General features: G+C 35.9%; 1 protein-coding gene across 16 annotated transcripts in view; it reads left to right on the top strand.

The window, feature by feature from the left end:
- BTRC (beta-transducin repeat containing E3 ubiquitin protein ligase) overlaps positions 1–22,547 on the top strand; it is a 187,150-nt gene that overhangs the window by 91,196 nt on the left and 73,407 nt on the right. For 5 of the 16 annotated variants that reach the window (XM_064269425.1, XM_064269422.1, XM_064269424.1 and 2 more), the window contains one exon: positions 9,656–9,733. The exons of 1 other annotated variant lie outside the window; for it this stretch is intronic. In XM_064269425.1, the coding sequence (XP_064125495.1) occupies positions 9,656–9,733 (78 nt within the window). Of the gene's footprint in view, positions 1–1,658; positions 1,730–5,029; positions 5,106–9,655; positions 9,734–22,547 lie in introns of all 16 variants that reach the window. 10 more of the 16 variants (XM_064269427.1, XM_064269428.1, XM_064269426.1 and 7 more) reach the window with 5 other exon arrangements.

The raw sequence follows: 22,547 nt of genomic DNA, 5'->3' as shown, positions 1-22,547 counted from the left end.
TCTTCCAATCTTACAAGGTAGTTAAGAGTAACAATGCAAAAAAGTATCTAATTAAGTACCAGATTGTGTGGCTCAAGATAAAAATGTTGAAGGAATTTCCAGTAGACTAAGATGGAGTAGTTATAATCTTCTTGGATTTATAATTGTGAACTAGATTAGCATTAAGGATCCCTCCAGTCCGAAAATTTCAGGATCATATCTCATGTTTGTGAGACTGTGAAGAGATGTCCTTAATTAGGTAGGAAGCGTATGTTGAGGGAAATAACTTGATGTAAAGTGGCAGAAAATTCTGAAAGACCCTGAAAACCAGGCCTAGAACCTCATATTTGATTTTTTAGAAACAAAAGCCACAAAAATTTTTTTGAGCAAAAGACCAGTAGTGATGTTTAAGAAAGAGTAATCTGGCCTGTGTATTTGCACCAAAAATAAATATTGAAGAAGGAAAAAAAAAAAAGCCCATCAACAGATGAATGGGTAAATAAGCTATGGTACATATACACAATGGAATTCTGTGCAACGATAAAGAACAATGATGAATCTGCGAAACATCTCACAGCATGGATGAATCTGGAGGGCGTTATACTGAGTGAAATAAGTCAACCACGAAAGGACAAATACTGTATGAAACCCCTATTATAAAAACTCATAAAAAGGTTTATACACAGAAAGAAAGAATCTTTGGTAGGGAGGAAAAAACACTAACTAGAGAATGGATAAATGGTAACTTTGGTGAAGGGTAAGATAGTATACAATACTGGGAAAGTCAGCACAACTTGACCAAGGTAGAGTCATAGAAGCTTTGTAGACACACCCAGACTCCCTGAGGGACCAAGTTATTGGGCTGAGGTCTAGGGGCCAGGGTCTCAGGGAATATCTAGCTCAACTGACATAACACAGTTTATAAACAAAATGTTCTACATCCTATTTTGGTGACTAGTATCTGGCATCTTAAAAGCCTGTGAGTGGCTGTTTAAGATACGTCTACTGGTCCTTCCCTGTCTGAAGCATGGGAAAATGAAGAAAATCAAAGCTACAACGGTAAGATTAGTCTAAAGGACTAATGGACCATATGAACCACAACCTTCACCAGACTTAGTCCAGCACAACTAGATGGTGCCTGGCTACCACCAGTGTCTGCTGTGACAGGGATCACAATAGAGGGTCCTGAACAGAGCTGGAGAAAAAAGTAGAACAAAATTCAAACTTACCAAAAAAAAAAAAGACAAGACTTACTGGTCTGACAGACTGAGAGTATGGCCCCATTTTAACTCAGTACTGAAGTCACCCCTGAGGTTCACTCTTCAGCCAAAGATTAGACACATTAACAGACATAGTTCAGCTGTGTGTATGAGACTATAATGGCACATCAGCCCAGGGGCAAGGACGAGAAGACAGAAGGGGACAGGAAAGCTGGACAAATGGAAATGGGAAACCCAAAATGAAGAAGGGGAGAGTGTTGACATGTCATGGGGCTGGCAACCAGTGTCACAAAACAATGTGTATTAATTGTTTAATGAGAAACTAATTTTGCTCTGTAAACTTTCACCTAAAGCACAATAATAAAAAAATAAAATAAGGGAAATTAAAAAAAAGATTGATCTGGCAATAGTATTTAACCCAACAAATATTTTTTAAAAATTTGTGTCCTCTGCAAGCAGCCATCTAAGATGCAACAGTTGGTCTCAACCCACATGGAGCAAAGGAGAATGAAGAATGCCAAAGACACAAGGTAAGTATGTTACGTGGCCCAAGAGTTAGAATGGGCCACATAAATCAGAGACTATATCAGCCTGAGACCAGAAGAACTAGTTGGTGCCTGGCTACAACCGATGACTGCCATCACAGGGAACACAACAGAGAATCCTTGAAGGAGCAGAACAGTGGGATGCAGACCCCAAATTCTTGTAAAAAGATCAGACTTAATGGTCTGACTGAGACTAGAGGAACCCCGGAGGTCACAGTCCCCAGACCTTCTGTTAGCCCAAGACAGGGACCGTTCTTGAAGCCAACTCTTCAGACAGGGACTGGACTGGATTATAAGACAGAAAATGTTACTGGTGAGGAGTAGGCTTTTTGGATCAAGCAGACACATGAAACTATGTGTGCAGCTCTGTCTGGAGGGGAGATGTGAAGGCTGAGGGGGACAGAAGCTGGCTAAATGGACACGGAAACAGGATGGAGAGAAGCAGTGTTCTGTCTCATTAGGAGAAGAGCAACTAGGAGTCTATAGCAAGGTGTATATAAGGTTTTGTGTGAGAGACTGACTTGCTTTGTAAACTTTCACTTAAGGTACAATAAAAATATAAAAAGAAAAAAAAATTTGTGTCCTCAAACTTTGTTTTGAGCTACTGAAATATGAAAAAGAAACTGGCCCTCCCCTGAAGGAACTTGCAGTTTAGGGTTGGGGGTAGAAGGCATGTTCATAAATATATATATAATATAAAGAATAAGTGCCAATTGTTTACAATAGCAAAAAAGATGGAAGCAACCAAGGTGCCCATCAACAGATGAATGGATAAATAAATTATGATCTATTCACATGATAGAATACTATGCATCAATAAAAAACAATGATGAATCCGTGAAACATTTCATAACATAGAGGAATCTGGAAGGCATTACGCTGAGTGAAATCAGTCAGTTGCAAAGGGACCAATATTGTATGAGACCACTATTATAAGAACTCAAGAAATAGTTTAAACACAGAAAAAAATATTCTTCGATGGTTACAAGGGTAAGGAGGGAGGGAGGGAGAAGGGTATTCACTAATTAGATAGTAGACAAGAACTATTTTAGGTGAAGGGAAAGACAACACACAATACAGGAGAAGTCAGCACAACTGGACTAAACCAAAAGCAAAGAAGTTTCCTGAATAAACTGAATGCTTCAAAGGCCAGGGTAGGAGGGACAAGGGTCTGGGGACCATGGTTTCAGGGGACATCTAGGTCAATTGGCATAATAAAATCTGTTAAGAAAACATTCTGCATCCCACTTTGGTGAGTGGTGTCTGGGGTCTTAAACTCTAGCAAGCGGCCATCTAAGATGCATCAATTGGTCTCAGCCCACCTGCAGCAAAGGAGAATGAAGAACACCAAAGACACAAGGTAAGTATGAGCCCAAGAGACAGAAAGGGCCACATAAATCAGAGACTACATCAGCCTGAGACCAGAACAAGATGGTGCCCAGCTACAATTGATGACTGTCTTGACAGGGAACACAACAGAGAACCCATGAAGGAGCAGGAGAGCAGTGGGATGCAGACCTCAAATACTCATAAAAAGACCAGACTTAGTGGTCTGACTGAGACTAGAAGGACTCTGGAGGTCATGGTCTCCAGACCTTCTGTTAGCTCAAGACAGGAACCATTCCCAAAGCCAACTCTTCAGACAGGGATTGGACTGGACTGTAAGATAGAAAATGATACTGGTGAGGAGTGAGCTTCTTGGCTCAAGTAGCCACATGAGAGTATGTGTGCAGCTCCTGTCTGGAGGAGAGATGAGAAGGCAGAGGGGGACAGAAGCTGGCTGAATGGACATGGGGAATACAGGGTGAAGAGAAGTCATGTGCTGTCTCATTAGGGGGAGAGCAACTAGAAGCACACAGCCAGGTGTATATAAATTTTTGTATGAGAGACTGACTTGATTTGTAAACTTTCACTTAAATCACACACACACAAAAAGCCAAATTGGAAATAGAAATAAAGTGCTTAATTTAAGAATAATTAATTCCAACTGGTGCTTAGTGGGATGGCAAATAAGCACAGGCTTCTCAAAGAAGGTTATCAGTCTATTTGCCTCTTGGATCAGGATTTTAATAAATGAAGAGTTCGGTAAGGAAGGCCATATGACATTGAGGGAATAGAATTAGCAAAAGCACAGGGATGAGAGGGTGCCTTATTTTTGGGAATGATAAATAATATCATGTAAATGATACACAGACTTTGATAGAAAGGTAAAGATGGCCAGATTGTGGATGCTATACTAAGAAGTTTGGACTTACTATTATTTTTAAAGCATTTCATTGTATTTTTAATGAAAGTGTACACAACAGGTTCCCATTCAACAGTTTCAGCACATATTGCTGACCATTTGGTCTCATGTAGATGATTTTTTAAAAGAGTACACTACTCAAGGGTAAAATTCATTACTTTATGAACTAACCTGTTATTTAGTGAAAAGGTGAATTGAGGGGATAGTTTCAGTTCAAGGTTTAAAAGTATCTCTTGGGGATTCCTCCAGTCTCAATGGGTCCAATAAGTCTGGATTTTTTGAGAATTTGGGTTCTGTTCTACATTTTTCTCCCTTTCTATCAGGATTCATCTATTGTGGCCTTGATCAGAACGTTGATAGTGGTAGTTGAACACCATCTAGTTCTTCTGGTCTCAGGGTAGAGTAGGCTGTGGTTCGTGTAGGCAGTTAGCCCTGTACACTGGTTCTTTCTTTGAATCTTGGGTTTCCTTCTTTCTCTTTTGCTTCAAACAAATAGAGACCAATAGTTTGGATTTTTTCTCTAGGCATCAGAGTGCTGTAAAAGGTTTTTGAGCAGAAGTGGCAGAAAGCTATAAAAGGCTTTTTGAGCAGGGGAGTAATATAATGAATCTTTTTTAGAAAGATGATTCTGACAGTAGTGTATGGAACAGATACAGATTTAGGGAAGGGTGTCGGAAGGCTCTCAGAGTAGCAGCAGCACTGGTAAGAGGTATTGGGAGTCCGGAGTAGAGAGGCAGTGGAAATGCAAAAGTAGGGCCAGAGCTATTAAAATAAATGATTAAACGGAAAAATTGAAAACCAGAGATTGACTAGGTATGTTCAAAGAGGGAAAAGAAAATGAATGAGTCAAAATTGACTCTGAGAATTTAAATATGGAAGAAAAGGAAAAGTTGGGAGGGAAAGAGCTGACCTAGAATGGGCCAGAATGTTAAAAAAAAGTGGTTTAAATTTGAATATGTTGATTTTGAGACAGTTTTGTCATCTGAACACTTATTATTTTTTTTTTTTTGGATGTAATTACTTTTTCTTTTTTAATTCAGAAATATCACCCCCCAGGTTACTTCTGGAAACATATCCAAAATACATCCCTGAGATCTAATGTCATGAGATTTATTGGTAATTTCATTTATTGACTTTTACTACCCAAACCTCTATTACTATGTCTAGTATGTGCCACTCGACTGCTTCCAATTTGACGTTCAATTCAAAGTTATCAGCGAGACTTTTTTTCTGTCCCTTTTAATTCTAAGCTAGTAATTTTTGGGCTAAGAGATAAATATTTGAGTTAATATAAAAGGTAAAAAGTTATGTAGAACATTCTTCAGAAATATTTTAATATAATGCTACGGTTTGTAGACTGTTACTACCTGAGGACTACAAACACTTCTTGCAGATGATTTTCTATAATAAACATTGCATCTGAGTGTTGTGAATGAGTTGTTGTGAGCAGTCAGGTTTTTCTAGTTGGCTTAGGGTTAAGTGGTAGAATGTGACTTTTAATTATATTTGATGGAACTTCCCTCCTAAATTTGTCTTACACTTACCTAATTTCCTTTTTTTTTTTTCCATTTCTGAACATATTTTATTCTAGATTTGGTCTATTATTATTTTTTGTTAACTTTTATTTTGACATAATTTCGGATTTAGAGAGAAGTTGCGAAAATAGTACATTAATCCCTTTATGCCCTTCACATAGATTCTCCAAATGTTAACATGCTACCACATTTGCTTTATCTCTGTTTATACGTATGCATATGTACACACATCTATTTACATATTTTTCCTGAACCATTTGAAAGTTAATTACAGACATAATGTCCCTTTACCCTTAAATGTTTCAGTGTGTTTCCTAAAAACAAGAACCTTTTTAAAAACGCCACAGTATAAATGATCAAAATTAGGAAATTGAATGGATAAACACATTCTGGAATACTACTCAGTAATGAAAAGGGAAAGAACTGTTGAAATATGTACCAACATGGATGAATCTCAAATGTATTATGGGGAAAAAAAAAAGCTACATACTATATGATTCCATTCATGTGATGTTCTGGAAAAAGCAGAATTATTGGGGCCACAAAATAGATCAGTGGTTGCTAGTGGGAAGAAACCAAACCAAACCAAATCCAGTGCCGTCGAGTCAATTCTGACTCATAGCGACCCTATAGGACAGAGTAGAACTGCCCCATAGAGTTTCCAAGGAGCGCCTGGCGGATTCGAACTGCCGACCCTTTGGTTAGCAGCCATAGCACTTAACCACTACGCCACCCAGGTTTCCTCAGTGGGAAGAAGGGGACTATAAAAGGGGGGTATAAGAGAGTTATGAGGGTGATGAATTGTTTTATATTTTGATTATGGTGGTGGTTGTACAACTGTATCCTTTTGTCAAAACTCACAGAACTATACAATGAAAAGACTGAATTTTTCTGAATGTAAATTTTAAAAGTGGGGGAAATTAGGAAATTAACATTAATGCAATGATATTAGCTCGCCTACAGACCATATTCAGATTTTGCCAGTTGTCCCAATAATGTCCTTTCTGGGAAAAGAAAAACTGAGATCCCAGGTTGCATTCAGTTGTCATGTCTCTCTAGTTTCTTTAAGTTGAAACAATTCCTTAGGCTTTCTTTGTATTTCATGACCTTGACATGTTAGTTAAATATAGACTAGTAGTTTTATAGAATGTCTCTCAATTTGGGTTGGTCTGATGTTTTCTTATGAGTAGATTTAGGTTATGTTTTCTTCTCAGTGCATCATATCAAGGGGTATGTGATGTTAAGGTGGTATCTGCCAAATTTCTCCACTCTGAAGTTGCTATTTTTCCCTTTGTAACTATTAAGTATCTTATGGAGAAACATTTTGAGATTATCCTGCTACATATCAAACTTTCCCTACTAATTTCAGCATCCATTGATGATTTTTGCCTGCGTCAATTATCCTTAAATAGAGTGTACTGGACGTAATTTAACTTGATGACCCAGGACAGTTATGAATATTGTGTACTGGAATGCATCATAGATAAAGGTGCAAGGAGTAACTGTGCTGCCGAGCTCTCCTGGGTGGTGGTGGAGAGCACACAGGCTTTGATGACCTTTGAGAATTGTGACCACTTAGGTACACATCACTATTTTCGTTCCCCTCCACCTTCAAGAAGCTATTCATCTTTTTCACTGGCCTTCTTGCTCTCCTCTTCACGATTGGAAGGGTGCATATTCCTTGCTCCTAATAGCGTGATTGTTTAAAGCCCCTACCTCATTTTATGTAACAACAGACCTCGATTTTTTGGCCTATTTTGATTTGATTTCTCACGGTGGATGGTCCAGAGTGAAAAATGTTCAGATCTAAAAAGAACCAGATGTAAAAAATAATTTTTTCCTCCTCTTTTCTGTTAAGAGTTACGCTTTTTAACAACAGAACCTGTATCATTTGTCCTGATGAGGTGGATAGGTGAAAGGAGCTCTTCCACAGCTCTGTGTTCTGCTCTCAGGTAGTAATTGCCTTTTAGCTCCTTTCACCTTTTTGTAATACCCACTCAAAATCAGATAGAGTGTCAGGAGGAAGAAGGTTGTGGGTATAGGCTAGGTAGTTACCATTTATCCTGTTAGGTCCAGATCATTCTTTTTTACTTGCTAATTCATTATAGAGTTTAGCATCAATTTTGTTTCAGCCGAAACACCTGTAGAGTGAAAATGTGATTTATAATGTCTTCAAGTTAACAGACTTCCCCCCAAAAGTAATTAGGCTTCCAGGTTTATTATAAAGACATTTCAACAGAATATAATTAATTTTGAAATATAGGATCTTACATTGAATTAAACAGGTTTAGATTGTCGGATATGGTGTTTTATTTTAAAGGAGGGTGGAACTTTGTGGCCTGGGGAATAGTTATTTGCAAACTCTAAGTTTTATAATTGGATACTGGCTTAATCGAATACAACTATAATTGACTACTGGCTTAAGTTTTTATTATATAAGACTTTTAATTTTGGCATTTAAAACATTGATCTATACTTAAAAAAAAAGTTAAGTATACAAATTGAGTTTATGGGTTTAATGTTAACCTTTCTTTCTCCTTCCTTGTTTGATTCTTTTATAATGGAATATATCACTAGCTTCCTCATTTGAAATGCTTTATAGTCATTAACTCAACTGTATCTCTCCTTTTCTTTGTAGATAGTCTCCATTCTCTTTTTTCAAAATGGGGAGAAAAAGCAGTTAGAACTCTGAAGTCCCTAGCTTTTTTTCTCTATCTTAATTTTAGAGATCTTTAAAGTGATCATTATAAATGTAAAATATTGGAGAATTAATTTCAACTGAAACATAGTAAGAGATTTCTGCCCAAAAGGAACATTTTGGGGTATTGGCCTTTCAACCAACTGAAGATGGTACACAGGGCACTCAGATGTTAGCCACAGAGGGGCAGAGGCCTTAAAATGACCCTATATATATATTATCCTTTAGTATCTTTTAAAATGTAATATTTGATACATATAAAAAGTGTCACTTATATGTAGATTTAAAACACAGTGATGATTCCTTACTATAATAATTACTTTATACTGTCTAAAGTTTTAGATAGACTCGTGTCGGGAACAATTTATGGATTTAAATACAGAATAACTCTCTGGATAGTATGAATATTATAAATGGTAACATATCAAAAACAAGTTCTTAAATGTTAATGTTATAAATGTAGTTGTGGAAATTGGAACTTAAATAAGATGTAATTTGGATTTTCTGTACCTTGCCTTTGCGATAGTAATTTATATGTGTTGACTATAGCAGACTTTTAACACCTCTGAACTTGATTTCAATTGGATCGATTTGCCTCCTTGCTCCCAAGTATATAAAAATCCTATTGACATTTTAGGGTTTTCTAGCTGACCTTTGAAGGAGCCCTGGTGGTGCAGTGGTTAAGTACTCAGCTGCTAACTGAGCAGTTGGCAGTTCAGACCCACCAGTGGCTCTGCGGGACAAAAGACCTGGTGATCTGTTCACGTAAAGATTACAGCCTAGGATACCCTATGGGGCAGTTCTACGTTGCTGTAGAGGGTTCTATGAGTCAGAATTGACACGATGGCACACAACAACAACAACAACAACAAGAAGCTGCCCTTCGAGGTGATAGTGACGAAGAAGGGACCATAATCCTACACCACTGATTAAATGTTACTATTTTAAGCTAAGCATCCTGCTGTTTTTATTGAAGGAAATAAAATCTGAGAAGAGAAGGGATAGAAAACAGAGAAAGAACAGATTTTAGCATCAGACTTGGAGGTCAGTACCAACCAACCATTTACTGTAGTTAAAAACTAATTATTTAAGAGTCAGAGAAGGTAAGTTGTCATCAGCTGTATGGACCGCCACCTTCTTATGTCCAGAGTCAACCAAGTTTTCAAAGGGCCCAGACTTGTAATGAATGTAATCTGCTGTGCACTACTTAAACATAGATGAAATACTTTTCACCCAGATTTTTACATACATCTATTTATATACATGGGCATATGTTTTTCTTTACATATATGTCTATATGTATATAAATCTTCAAATGAAGAAATGTATACATGGTGTTCTAGCTTACAGAATTAGAAATGTAATTCAGTTTACTCCCACAGAATAAAATTGAAGATAATGAGTACTGAATTAAAGCTTACTTTCTTTCACAGAATTCCTCTGAGAGAGAAGACTGTAATAATGGCGAACCCCCTAGGAAGATAATACCAGAGAAGAATTCACTTAGACAGGTATGAAATTTAGTCTTACTTAAAAAGCTACTAACAACAAAACAAAAAGGCAGGTAACCCTCAATTTGCCATTCTTTAAGCATTGGATCTTAAATTAAGAGTACACTGAAGTTGGTCTGGCCTTTGCCATCAGCTTCAGTCAGGTAACATTGTTGTCCCAGTCATTTCAAAAATATCCTATGTGGACAAGTACAGGACAGTCAGTTGCTTACATGTAGTGAAACCTAAACGAAAGGAAGGTTTCTTGTTCAGGAAAAGTAATCTTAAGTGCGTAAGTGCAGGCGATAGATTAGTTGACTTTAAATCTTATTTTCCTGTTAAGATTCTTTATCATTTTGTTTAAATGACTAATCAAAACTAATTTGCCTCTGACGAAGTTAGCCTCTTTTCATTCTGAGCAGTATTTTGTTCACTCTTCCAAAAATTAAAGGCCATTCTTAATGTTAAGTTTTCCAAAAAATTTTGCTCACTACTGTGCCTCCACCTCCAAAAGATAAACACATTTTACTTATGAAAATTGAATTCAAATGTGCCATCTTTTAAAAAATTAAAATGTCCAAAAATACTTGGTTGAAAAAAAAATTGCTTTTCTGCCTGTACTAACCTCTGACATCTTCTGTCACCCATTGGCAACCAAAACAAATTTGTACAGTGTTGCCAGATAATAGGTATGTCATCTATTCATTTTTAATACGATACTGGGTTGTATAACATGAGCACCAGCAGCAGTAAAAATCACTTAAATTTACTTGCATTTTATGGCATTGTTTAATAGGAAAAAGGAGAAGAGATCTAATAATTATTTAGCACCTACCACGAACCCAGCATTTCTTTCATTTAATTCTCACAGTAACCCTGTAAAGTAGCTAGATATGATTTCCAATTTATAAATGAGGAAAATGGAGGCTTGGAGAAGTTAGATGACTTGTCTGGCTAGTCAGTGGTTTGAATCCCAGATCTCAGTGTTGTCAAAGTGTTTCTATTTCCACCTTCTGACTCCAGTTTCATACACAGTTAACTTAGGGGGAAAGTACTTGAAACCATGGCACACTCATTTTTTTATTTACTATATGTTAAATTGTTTTAGGTGAACACGTTCCTTTTTCTATAAAAATAATTGTTTAGTAAATAGAACTGGATCAATTCAGGAATTTTTGTAAATAAACAAATGATCAGTAATATTGAGACAGTGTTTTAACTATTTCGCAATGAACGGCAGATCAGTAAATCTGAATAAATAGAACAATATTGAATAAGATAAATTTGGAGGTAGAAACTGCCCACTATACAGAAACAACTGATAGGAAACAATGACACAACAAAAAGTTTTGGCAACTTTATTTAAGCTAACAAACGAATTTTCACTCTGCAAAGTTATAAATTAATTTTAATAGGCTGATCCAGATGGTCCATTTGGAAAATGGATAGGCTGATCTGTTGAAAATTAAACTAAATTCATCTCTCTCATACTTCAAACTGAAGCAAAAGAGAGAATCGTGCCTATTAAGTCCAGCGCATACAGATGGACCAGCAGGTCACACATGGGACTAATCAGATTCATTTTAAAAATAAATGCATACATTATTGAATCATTTTCTACTTGCAAGATCTGATGTGTGCAGTATTTGAAAAAGATTTAATGTTGTTTTTTTCACTGCTGTTTTGGCAGGTTCTCTTAAACCCCTCCACTTTAATTTAACAGCCTTTTTTTTTCTCCTGGTGTTCCAAAATGATTTTTCTAGTATCTGTCATTCAATGTAGAGATCCAAGCTCTAGAGATTAATTAGGTCATGAGGCTTTTTCCCCTCCCTTCTTTGTCAAGGGTTTTATCTCCATTCTCTTTGTAAAGAGCATGAACTCAATGTTCTTGGAAAGAGAAATGGCCTTTAGAAACAGGGAAGTAGGAGATCCTCCTGGGGCCCTCAGAGTCTTTTAGCTTCTGGGTGTTTTAACAGCCCCATGAATGCAGATTTGTAAATTTATTACAGTGCCATCTGGTTTTTTGCTCGAACCAGATTACTGTTGGCTTGTGTCTGTCTATTGTGGTGGTCACTCCCTAGGAGCTTGCCCTCTCAGTCTTAGGGAAGAGTGATGAATAGTAGGGGTCAATAGAAGCGGGTCACAGGGCAGCTGTCCAGGACTGCCCTGAACTTGATTACCCCACGGCTGATTTTTTTAAGATAGGACATAATATATAAGCTGTTTAAACTCCCTCTTTTCTCTGTTGCATATGACGATAATGAAGTGCCATTTGCTGTTGTGTTTTTTTTTTCTTTTTCTGTAGTCAAGTTCTATAGATAAAAAGATGTCAGAGCTGCCTTACATCTGTGATGATGGAAGGAGAACTTACGTTATGGTGGCCCTTAGCTTGAGATTCTTATGGAGATATTTCTAATGGGAGTTCAGGAACTCTTTCACCATTGATTATAAAAATCACAGTTATGTTCTAACCGGTTTAGTATTGTCTTAAACTAATTTTGTAATTTACGTGTATTATTCTAAAGTAGATTTTAACAATTGTTGATAGGACATGACTAAAAAAAAAAAAATTGACTACTACATATTAATTTAGAGAGCTATGTAAATATTGAAGGGACTAAAAAAAGGTCACCACCACAGTTCCTGCAGATATTAAAAGGATGATAATGGAACCTTAAGAACAACTTTATGCCAAAAATTTGACAGCTTAGATGAATTGACTCAATGGTAGTAGGTTTGATTTTTTTTTTTTTTTTAAGATGAAATAGGCAAATTCCTTGAAAAGCGATGTTTACCAAAACTAACACAGGCAAAAATCTGAATAGCCCTATTTCTATTTAAAAACTTGAATTCATTATCAAAAGGACCATGTGGTTTCACGGTGAATACCATCAAACATTTAAGGAAGAAGTAACACCAATCTTATACAAACTCATTTTTGACTTGCATTATGAGGCCTGCATAACCACAGTTCTAAAACCTGATGAAGAAATTACCAGAAAAAGAAAATACTGAAGAGAAAATCCGGAGCTACTACTCCCCGTGTCACTAAGCCGTTTTGTACACCTGCTTTTTTGTTTAATTTCCAACATCAGAAGGAGGGAAAGTAGGGGAAAACAAGAAAAGTAGTATATCCTTTTAAAGAAAGCTAATTTTCTTAGTTTCAGAGGAATCTCTTCTCTTTGCATTAAGTATGAACCTTTATTTAGAGGATGTACAAAGTAGCTGCAGTTTTCTAATTTTCCACCTAAAATGTGAAGCCAAGGAAACCATAGCCCCTGTTTACATAGCTTTTACTCATGTCTGCAAACAGGGACAAAGGCCTGGGAGGATACATGAAAGTACTTACTACTTTTTGAAAAAGTGCCGTTGCAACATGCAACTCCTTTGCTTCACATTGGTGCTAATAGGATCTGTCAGCCCTGCCTTTCTGTGTAATTGAGTAAATTGTGACCGCAGTCTAATCCTTCTCCCATCCCCCATTCCCTTTGTGTGTGTGTCCACTTACCATCCTGAGAACGTGGGCAGTGATAAATACAGCATTGAGTAGAGCTCTCTCAACTCTTTGAAAGCAGCATGATGCCAGCCCTCTAGTTATATTTCTTTAAGTGTTTACGTTTTTCTGTATTCTTTCTCTTGTGTTGCTGGAACCCTGGGGATGCAAAGCCATGAGAGAGGCCAAGAAGCTAACAAAGTAGCTGTCTCCCTTGTTAGCTTGTTCCTTTATTCTTTAAAAACAAGATAAAAACCATCTGGCTCAGGGCATTACATTTGCCTCCCCCATGCACCTCTATAGATGGAGACTTCACCTGCAGTGAGGGTTTACATTGATTAGGGAGGGAGCAGTAATTCAAGCTTCCATCCTCTTCAAGGATACTTTGCAGTCTTTAAAGGTGCTGACCCACTGAGTTAAACTGTCAAGGGAGGATAAAAAAGTAGCTTCATCCCAGGAGGTAACAGCTGCCAGGTTTTCAGCACCTTGCACGCTGCTGGAAAACTGTCACAATTGTCAGCTGAGAGAAAAACGACTCTGTTGTCATCTTCTGTTAATGACTGGGCCTTATAAAAGAAACTACATAAGCCTTTTAGTGGGAACATGAGTAGCTGTTTTCCTTGCTCACCATACCCTCCCTCCGCGCCAAATATTCCTATGGTGTTCTTTCTGAACATTGCCGTGGAGTAGTAGCTCCACAAAAAACAGCAGTGAAAAACTTAAGACTAAAACAGCCCAGTATAGGCATGGAAGTCTGATGGGCATAACTCCTTTATACACCTGGATGAGTAGGAGGGAAAAACACATCACTGACACAGAAAATGACATTGTAGTGTGTATTAACAAAACGACAACAACACATTCATAAACCAGTGAACTGAAAGAAAACATACTGTATTTCTGCTCTTTGGAGGACAATTTGTTTTCAAGCAGCATCCAGATGGGTAAATACCACGACATTTCTTTTTCCAAAAGAGCCACTTCTTTTCTTCTTTAAGAAAAAAAAAAAACAAACAGAATTTACTTCCTTTAATAGCTCTGTAATATTTGTATATGATGGCATTCCCTTCTTTCTGATTTGATTGATGAGGGAAAAAGGTTTAATGAAGTCCCTGATATCAGGCAGGCAGTTTTTTTTCTATTTGTTTTAGGTTAGTCATTTTAATTGTATTGAGTAATTAGAAGGTACACACAGCCAAGGGAGCTTTGTTCTGATAATTGCTCAAGAAAACCCATTCCATATCTGCCATTGCTTTGTGTTAAGACACTTCTCCCTCTAGTGGCAATAGTAAGCACTTTGGCTTGGCAGTAGGCAAGGTGTAATTGCAATATGACAAACTGTGCTTAAGGGACTATCTTGTAAATACTTTAGTTTCGGGTTTGGCATTATTTCATTATATATGTGGGTTTTTTTTTTCTCCCCCTATGAAACTTCTACCTTTTTTTTCTCTCTTCTCCCTGAAGTGCTTTGGGCTTCAGATGGAAAAAAATTGCCTGAGAAGTTTATTAAAAAAGATTCACGGTGCATCCTGGGTAATGTTTTGCAGCTTGACTTAATTTTAGTCATCTATTTTAATTACCTATTTATAAAAATGCTTTTGCATTTGTAGACATTATTTAATAGTTTGGAAGAAGCACCTCATTTGAAATAAATAAATAAATTGTACTTATTTTAAATAGTCCACGTAAAAGACCTTAAAGGTAATTAATGTAGGTCTCTTAAGTAAGACAAAAGTGATCTTTCCAAGTCTGATGAAGTGATTTGTTTATATAACTTCCCACTTCTGCCAAATCCTTTAGAGTCTAATAACTTTTTTTTAACATGCTTTAGCAATTTTTGTCTAGCTACAAAACCCTTCTTCAAAAAGAAGCAGTTTAATAACTAGCTTTCTTAAAATTACTTGAGGAAGGAAGACTGTATAGGGGGTTGGTGTTTTGTTTTATTTTTATTTCAGTGTAATCATTCTTTGATAAATTGTGTAATCACTGACTTAGTAGAGAAAAAATATTATTGAACTCTTGGGTTGCAATGACCATAAAAAGTATATTTTCATATACAGACTTAAGATACTGTGACTAAATTATAAAGGAAACAGCTCATATGCTGGTCAAAGTCCATATGGACCAAATTCATTTTGGGTTCAGTGCTTAATCTGGAGACACCATTAAAAAAGAAAAAAGCCTATTGTGCCTAGCTGCATGAGTCCTAAAAAATCTGCCCCAAGAACAACATGGATGAGATCAAATACAGTTTTGCCTCTATTGAATGAAATTTGGTAGCATCCCTGTGGCATTTTTAAAGCCTAGTTCCAGCATCCCTAGATGTCGCTTTGTGAGTTTGCTTTTTCTATACCATATTCTGGATCAGGACATGATTTGATGTTACCATATATCTGAAGGTCCCTGGCCCACCTCCCTCCTCTCCACCCCCAAATCACTAGCCATTTTCATTATACTGTATATTGTTTTGCTATGGGGCTGCTGAACAGATTTCTGAAGCAGCTTTTTTGCAAGGTTAAAAGAATGCAGCCTGGTAACAAGTTTGTGTCATTTTAAATATATACCTTCTAGTAAATAAGGAGAAGTCTGGCAATCAATCCCTTTTAGTGTGTTATATGTTTCGCCTGACAACTAAACCTTCTATTGATTAGCCATTACTTTGTTAGATAATCCTATGTCATTGAATCCATTGTAAAAAATTAAACTCTTTAAAATGTTTTACCCTGGCAGCAGTGTGAAAATTGAAAACTTGTTCAGAATTACAGCCTGCTTTCACAAAGAAGGTAGTTTTCAGCGAGGCATCTTCCTGGTTTATGCTCATGTGCTTTATATGCAATATAAAAATGTATTAAAGTACTCCAACGCAAAACTCTGCCTCTGGTTCAGCATTGAAGTTACCTTTTCAAATGTTGCATGGGAATAGAACCTATCTTGCCTGTTCTATTATATTTACTAGCTGGATTTCAACCTAAAAGGGGTCTTACAATAGTAAAATATTGACTGTAAAATATTAAATTTATTTGGTCTTTTTATTTCAGAGTGGTCAAAGAACTGTGACAAGTCTTAGTTTACTGATATATTTGACTTTCTTTGGAAATAAACAAGATTTATATACCCATTTTACAGATGAAATGCTAGAAAATAAAAGCCTATATATATGTATGTAGCCTAACTTTGGAAACTGTCAAAGACCTGGAACATGTTTCCTAAATTTATCTAATATTCCCCTGAATAGATTATACTCATTTTGGGGGTGGAGGTCGAGGCAGGGAAGTACTTATAGAGGAAAATGAAGTAGCTTTCATGACTTAATTTTTTTTTTTTAATAAAAATAGCATAATATTTTTGTTAATTAACTGGACCTACCACTTAATCAGAAGACCTGGTGGCATAGCGGTTAAGAGCTACGGCTGCTAACCAAAAGGTCAGCAGTTTGAATCCACCAGCCCCTCCTTGGAAATCCTATGGGGAAGTTCTACTCTGCCCTTTAGGGTCACTATGAGTTGAAATCTACTCGACGGCAACGGGTAACAGTAACAGGTAACCACTTAATCGAACTCTTAATACTTTTTTCCTAAAAATACCACTTTGTACTTTTTATATTTTTATTGAAATAAAATTTTTATACAGTGAAATCTACACATATTAGTTGTATAAGTCAATGAATTTTTTATAAATTTGTACACTTGTGTAACCACCACCCCACTCAAGTTATAGAACGTTTTGATTACCCAAGAAAGTTCCCTTGGGTGCCTTCCCAGCCAGTCTCCCCATCCCCATGAATCAAACACTGATCAGCATTCTGTCACTATAGATTAGTTTTGCCTTTTCTAGAATTTCATATAAATGGAATCATATATTTTTAGGGCTTCACTTCTTTTTCTCAGCATAACGCTTCTGAGATTCTTTTATGTTGTCATGTATATCTGTCGTTTATTCCCTTTTATTGTTGAGTATATTCCATTGAGTGAATGTACTAGTTTGTTTTTTATTCTGCTTTTGGTGGACACCTGGGCTGTTTACATTTCTTGGTTATTATGAATGAAGTAGCCGTGAATGCTCTTGTTGTTTAAAGCTTTTTGGTGAGTGTATGTTTTCATTTCTCTTGGAGTGGAATGGCTGGGTAGGATAAATGTATGTCTAACTTTTTAAGAAACTATCAAGCAGGTGGTTAAACCATTTTACACACTCACCAGTAATGTATGAGAATTCTGGTTGCTCTACTTTCTCCCAGAGTTTGGTGTTGTCAGACTCTTTAATTTTAGCCATTGTAGTAAGTGTGTGTGGTGTCTCATTGTAGTTTTATTTTGTATTTCCTTGTTAACTAATAATGTTAAGTATTTTTTAATGTGCTTATTGGCCATTCAAATTTTTTTTGTGTAAAGTATCTGTTGAAATTTTTAGCCATTAAAAAAAATCATGTTGTTTATCTTTTTATTATTGAGAAACCAACTCAATAGAGTTCTGAATACCAGTCCTTCGGTATGTGTTTTGAATATTTTCTCACAATTTGTGACTTGCCTATTTATTAGTGGTGTGTTTTGACACAGAAGTTTCTAATTTCTGAATGAAGTACAGTCTAACATTTTTTCTTTTAGATAGGATACTTTCTGTGCCCTAAGAAATCTTTGCCTATCCCATGATTGTGAAGACACTCTTTTGTGTTTTCTTCTAGAAGCTTTATACATTTTAGCTTTTATAAGTCTATGATCCATCTCATATTAATTCTTAGGTGTTCTGTCAAGTACAATTTGAGGTTCATTTTTTTCACCTATGCTTTTATTCAGTTGTTTCAGCACCACTGTTGAAAAGACTTTCCTTTGTCTCCCTTAATAACACGGATGCCTTTATAAAAAATCAATTGACTGTATAAGGAGTCAGTTTCTAAACTCTGTATTCTGTTCCATTAATCTACTTGCCTATTGTTACTGCAGTATTATACTGTCTTGATTATAGTAGCATTATATAATGAGCCTTGAAATCAGGTAGTATGAGTCCTCCATATTTGTTCTTATTTTTAAAATTGTTTTGGCTATTCTAGGCTATTCTGTTATGGAGTTTTGATTTGGATTTTATTGAAACTAAATGTCGATTTGAGTAGAATTGCCATCTTAACAATATTTAGCCTTCTAGCGCATAAACATGGTGTATCTCTCTACTTACTTGTGTTTTTAAGTATTTTTAAACAATGTTTTTTAGTTTTCAGTGTGCATTTCTTACATGTATTTTGTTCAGTTTATTCCTAAGCATTTAATGGTTTTTGATGCTGTTGTAAAAATTTTTTCACTCCCTAGTTGAGCGTTGTTAGTATATAGAAATACAATCAAATTTTGAGTGTTTACCTTGTTTCCTAGTTCTAGTAGCTTCTTTGGCATCTTCTGCATACAAAATTATGTCATCTATAAATACAGTTTTATTTCTTCTCCAATTCGTTTGCTTTTCATTTTTTGCTTTATTTTGGTAGTACGATCTCCAATATAATGTTGAATAGAGTTAGTAAGAGTGGATATCCTTATTCACAATCTTAAAGGGATAATAATTTAGTTTCTCACCATTAAGTACAATGTTAATTGAAGGTTTTTTTTACATATCCTTTATGGGATTAAGACATTCCATTTATTTCTAGCTTGCTGAGGTTTTTTTTATCATGAATGGGTATTTAATCTTGTCAAAAAACATTTTTTTTTTTTTTTTTTTAACATCTGTTGAGATTATCATATAGGTTCTTCCCCTGTCCTCTTTATTCTGTTAGTATGGTGAATTACATTGGTTTTTTTTTTTTTTTCCCCTCAAATATTAAATCTTGCATTCCTGGCTTAAACCTCATTTGGTCATAATGTTTTATCTTTTGCTGGATTGATTTGCTAATATTTTCTTAAGAATTTTTGAGCCTGTGTTCATGAGGGATATTGGTCTGTAATTTTCTTTTCTCGTAACGTCTTTTTCAGATTTTGGTATCATAAGTGAGACGGGAAGGCATCCCACTGCCTCCGTTTTCTAAAAGCATTTGTATATGATCATGATGTTATATCTCCCTGAAAACTTAATGGAATTAACCAGTGAAACTATCTGGGCCTTGAGTTTTCTTTGTGGAAATTTTTTTTTTTTAACTGATTTAAATTTATGTGGAAAGATTTTTTTAGTAACATTTTTTCAATTTATTTAAATTACACAGGGCTATTCAAATTTTCTATTTCTTACTGCATGTCAGTTTTGGTAATTTGTGTCTTTCAAGAAATATATCCTGTTTTGTTCAACAGGTTCTACTCTGTTACTGTCTTGTATTTTAATGCTTGCATTACGCCATATCAAGTAGAGGGCCCCTTCAGGCTGGTTTCTGTACCCCCTTAACACATTTCCACTATTCTCCAAATATATCCAGGTCCATTTTACATTTTCCCTGCTAGTCCTGGAATCGGCCACTTCGCCAGGGAGTTACAGTTCCTTTAGGTGCAGAATGATATTTAAAGGCCAAGATTGAACACTGAATACATCATGTATTGCCAGAAGAATGAACAAAGCACTCTTGGAGGAAGTGTAGCCAGAATGCTCTTTAGAAGCAAGGATGGCGGGGCTTTGTCTCACTTACTTTGGATGTGTCATTAAGAGGGACCAATTGCTGGAGAAGACACCATGCTTGGTAAAGTTAGAGGCTCAGCAAAAAAGAGGGAGACCCTCAGTGAGATGGATTGACACAGTAGCTTGAACAGTAGGCTCAAATATAGCAACAATTATGAGAATGGTACAGGACCAGGCAACATTTTATTCTGTTCTACATAATAAGGTCACTATGAGTCGGAGCCAACACGATGGCAAAACATGATCAACAACAATATGATTCGCTTTCAAGGGTCAACCCTTCCCCCAATTTCTGCCCATTTTAGGTCACTCTCCAGTACCTTTAAATAGTTTTTTGTATTTTGTCTATAGTTTATAATTGTGTGCAAGAGGGTTAATCCAGTACAAACTTCTTTGCCGTTATCGAACCTAGAAGTTTCTTAAAGATTTATTCACTAAATACTGACTAGTTCATAAATGTCTTTAGAAAACATAGTAAGTTGATTTGGGTTTAAAAAAAAAAATTGTGCATAGTAAATGTCTTAGGTATCAATAGTTGCAAAAGAACCCTGCCCCCAGAATATACATGTATCAATGTGGTTGTTGTTTTTAGGTGCCATCAAGTCAGTTCCGACTCATAGTGACCCTGTGTACCACAGAACAAAGCACTGCCCTGTCCTTGCACCATCCTCACAGTCATTGATGTTTTTGAGCCCATTATTGCAGTCACTGTGTCAGTCCATTTTGTTGAGGGTCTTCCCCTTTTTCGCTGACCCTTTACTTTGCTAAGCATGATGTCCTTCTCCAGGGACTGGTCCCTCCTGATAACATGCCCAAGGTACATGAGGTGAAGTCTCACCATCCTTGCTTCTAAGGAGCATTCTGGCTGTACTTCTTCCAAGACATATTTATTCACTCTTCTGGCAGTCCATGGTATCCTCAATATTTTTTGCCAACACCATAATTCAACGGCATCAATTCTTTTTCAGCCTTCCTTATTTATTGTATACATTCGAGGCATTGAAAATATCATGGCTTGGATCAGGTGTACCTTACTCCTCAAAGTGACACCTTTTTAGCACTTGAAAGAGGTCTTTTGCAGCAGATTTGCCCAATGCAATATGTCATTTGATTTATTGACTGCTGCTTCCATGGGCATTGATTGTGGATCCAAGTAAAATGAAATCCTTGACAACTTACAATATTTTCTCTGTTAATCATGCATGATATTGTTTATTGGTCCAGTTGTAAGGATTTTTGTTTTCTTTATGTTGAGATATAATCCATAGTGAAGGCTGCAGTCTTTGGTCTTCATCAGTAATTGCCTCAAGTCCTCTTCACTTTCAGCGAGCAAGATTGTGTTATCTGCATAACGCAGGTTGTTAATGAGTCTTCCTCCAATCTTGATGCTTCCTTCTTGCTCTAGTCCAGCTTCTTGGATTATTTTTTCTGCATACAGATTGAATAAGTATGGTGAAAGGATACAACCCTGACATATAACCTTTCTTGATTTATACATGTACCAATAGTCCCTGTATGCCAATGTCAGATGCTCCAATTTATTGTTCTAAAATGAGTGTTTTGAAATAATGTTTTTTACTTAAATGATGTACAGGATAAAACAATTAAGTCAATAAATTTTTGAAAGTTCAGTTTGTTTAAATAGAAAACTAATTTTATAATGTTGATGGGGAGGTGTATATCTCTATTGACTTTTTTTCCCCTCCATTTTTTCCTTAAATCCTATTTTTATCTTCCTGTTTCTAGAGAATTAAAGTTGTCCAGATGAATTATTTAAAATAAATATCATGAGTTCATGTTGATTTAAATAGATAAATGAATTTAAGGAGAAATCACAACTCTGCTTTATAGAAGAATTCAAATTAATAAGTGTAGATGGAATGAGGGAAATAAAAAATCACCATTAGAACATCAGAATAAAAATTACCATAGGCAAGATTTACCAATGGATGCTAAAATTAGTGCACAAAAGTTTAAACAGAAACAGAATAATATATAGTCTCAAAATATTTTCCTCAACATATTTAGTAGTAACTCCTAAGAGAAAATAATGTTTATCGTAGAGAATCTTGGCAGACACGCCCTTAGTCAGATGACCATGGTTAATATCACCAGATAGACGTACTTCCTGATCACCTCTGTAGTATCCTTCTCAATAATGCATAACCTCAATTTAGTCATGAGAAAAATCATACAAACCCAAATTGAGGGTTGCATTCTACAGTTTAACTGATCAGTACTCTTCAGATGTATCAGAGTCATGAAAGACAGGAAAAACTAAGAGATTGTCACAGATTAGAGTCACAGAAAGAGACATGAGAACTAAATGCAATATGGAATCCTGAATTAGATCCTGAACCAAAAAAAAAAAGACATTAGTTGGAAAACTGGTGAAACTCGAAAAAATTCTGTACTTTATAGTTAAAAGTATTGTACCAAGTTTAATTTCTTAATTTTGATAAATGTCCTTTGGTTATATAAGACATTAACGTAAGAGGAGGCTTAGTGAAGGGTATACAGAACTCTACTATTTTTAATAACTTTTCTTTAAATCTAAAATTATCTCAAAATTTTAAAGAGTTGATTGTTTCCTATTGTTGGTTTAAGAGATTATCCAAGTCTTAAGAGTTTTCTCCTTAATTCCAACACTAATGTTTATATTAGTGATTCTCAAAGTATGATCCCCAGACTAGCAGCATTAATATCAATTGCCAATTTGTTAAAAAATGCAAGTTCTCAGAACCCCTGCAGATGATTCTGATT

The sequence above is a fragment of the Loxodonta africana genome, chromosome 16 (genome assembly GCF_030014295.1).
Source record: "Loxodonta africana isolate mLoxAfr1 chromosome 16, mLoxAfr1.hap2, whole genome shotgun sequence".
NCBI lineage: Eukaryota > Metazoa > Chordata > Mammalia > Proboscidea > Elephantidae > Loxodonta > Loxodonta africana.
Note: the sequence above shows the minus strand (reverse complement) of the source record. Positions and strands in the feature narration are given on the sequence as shown.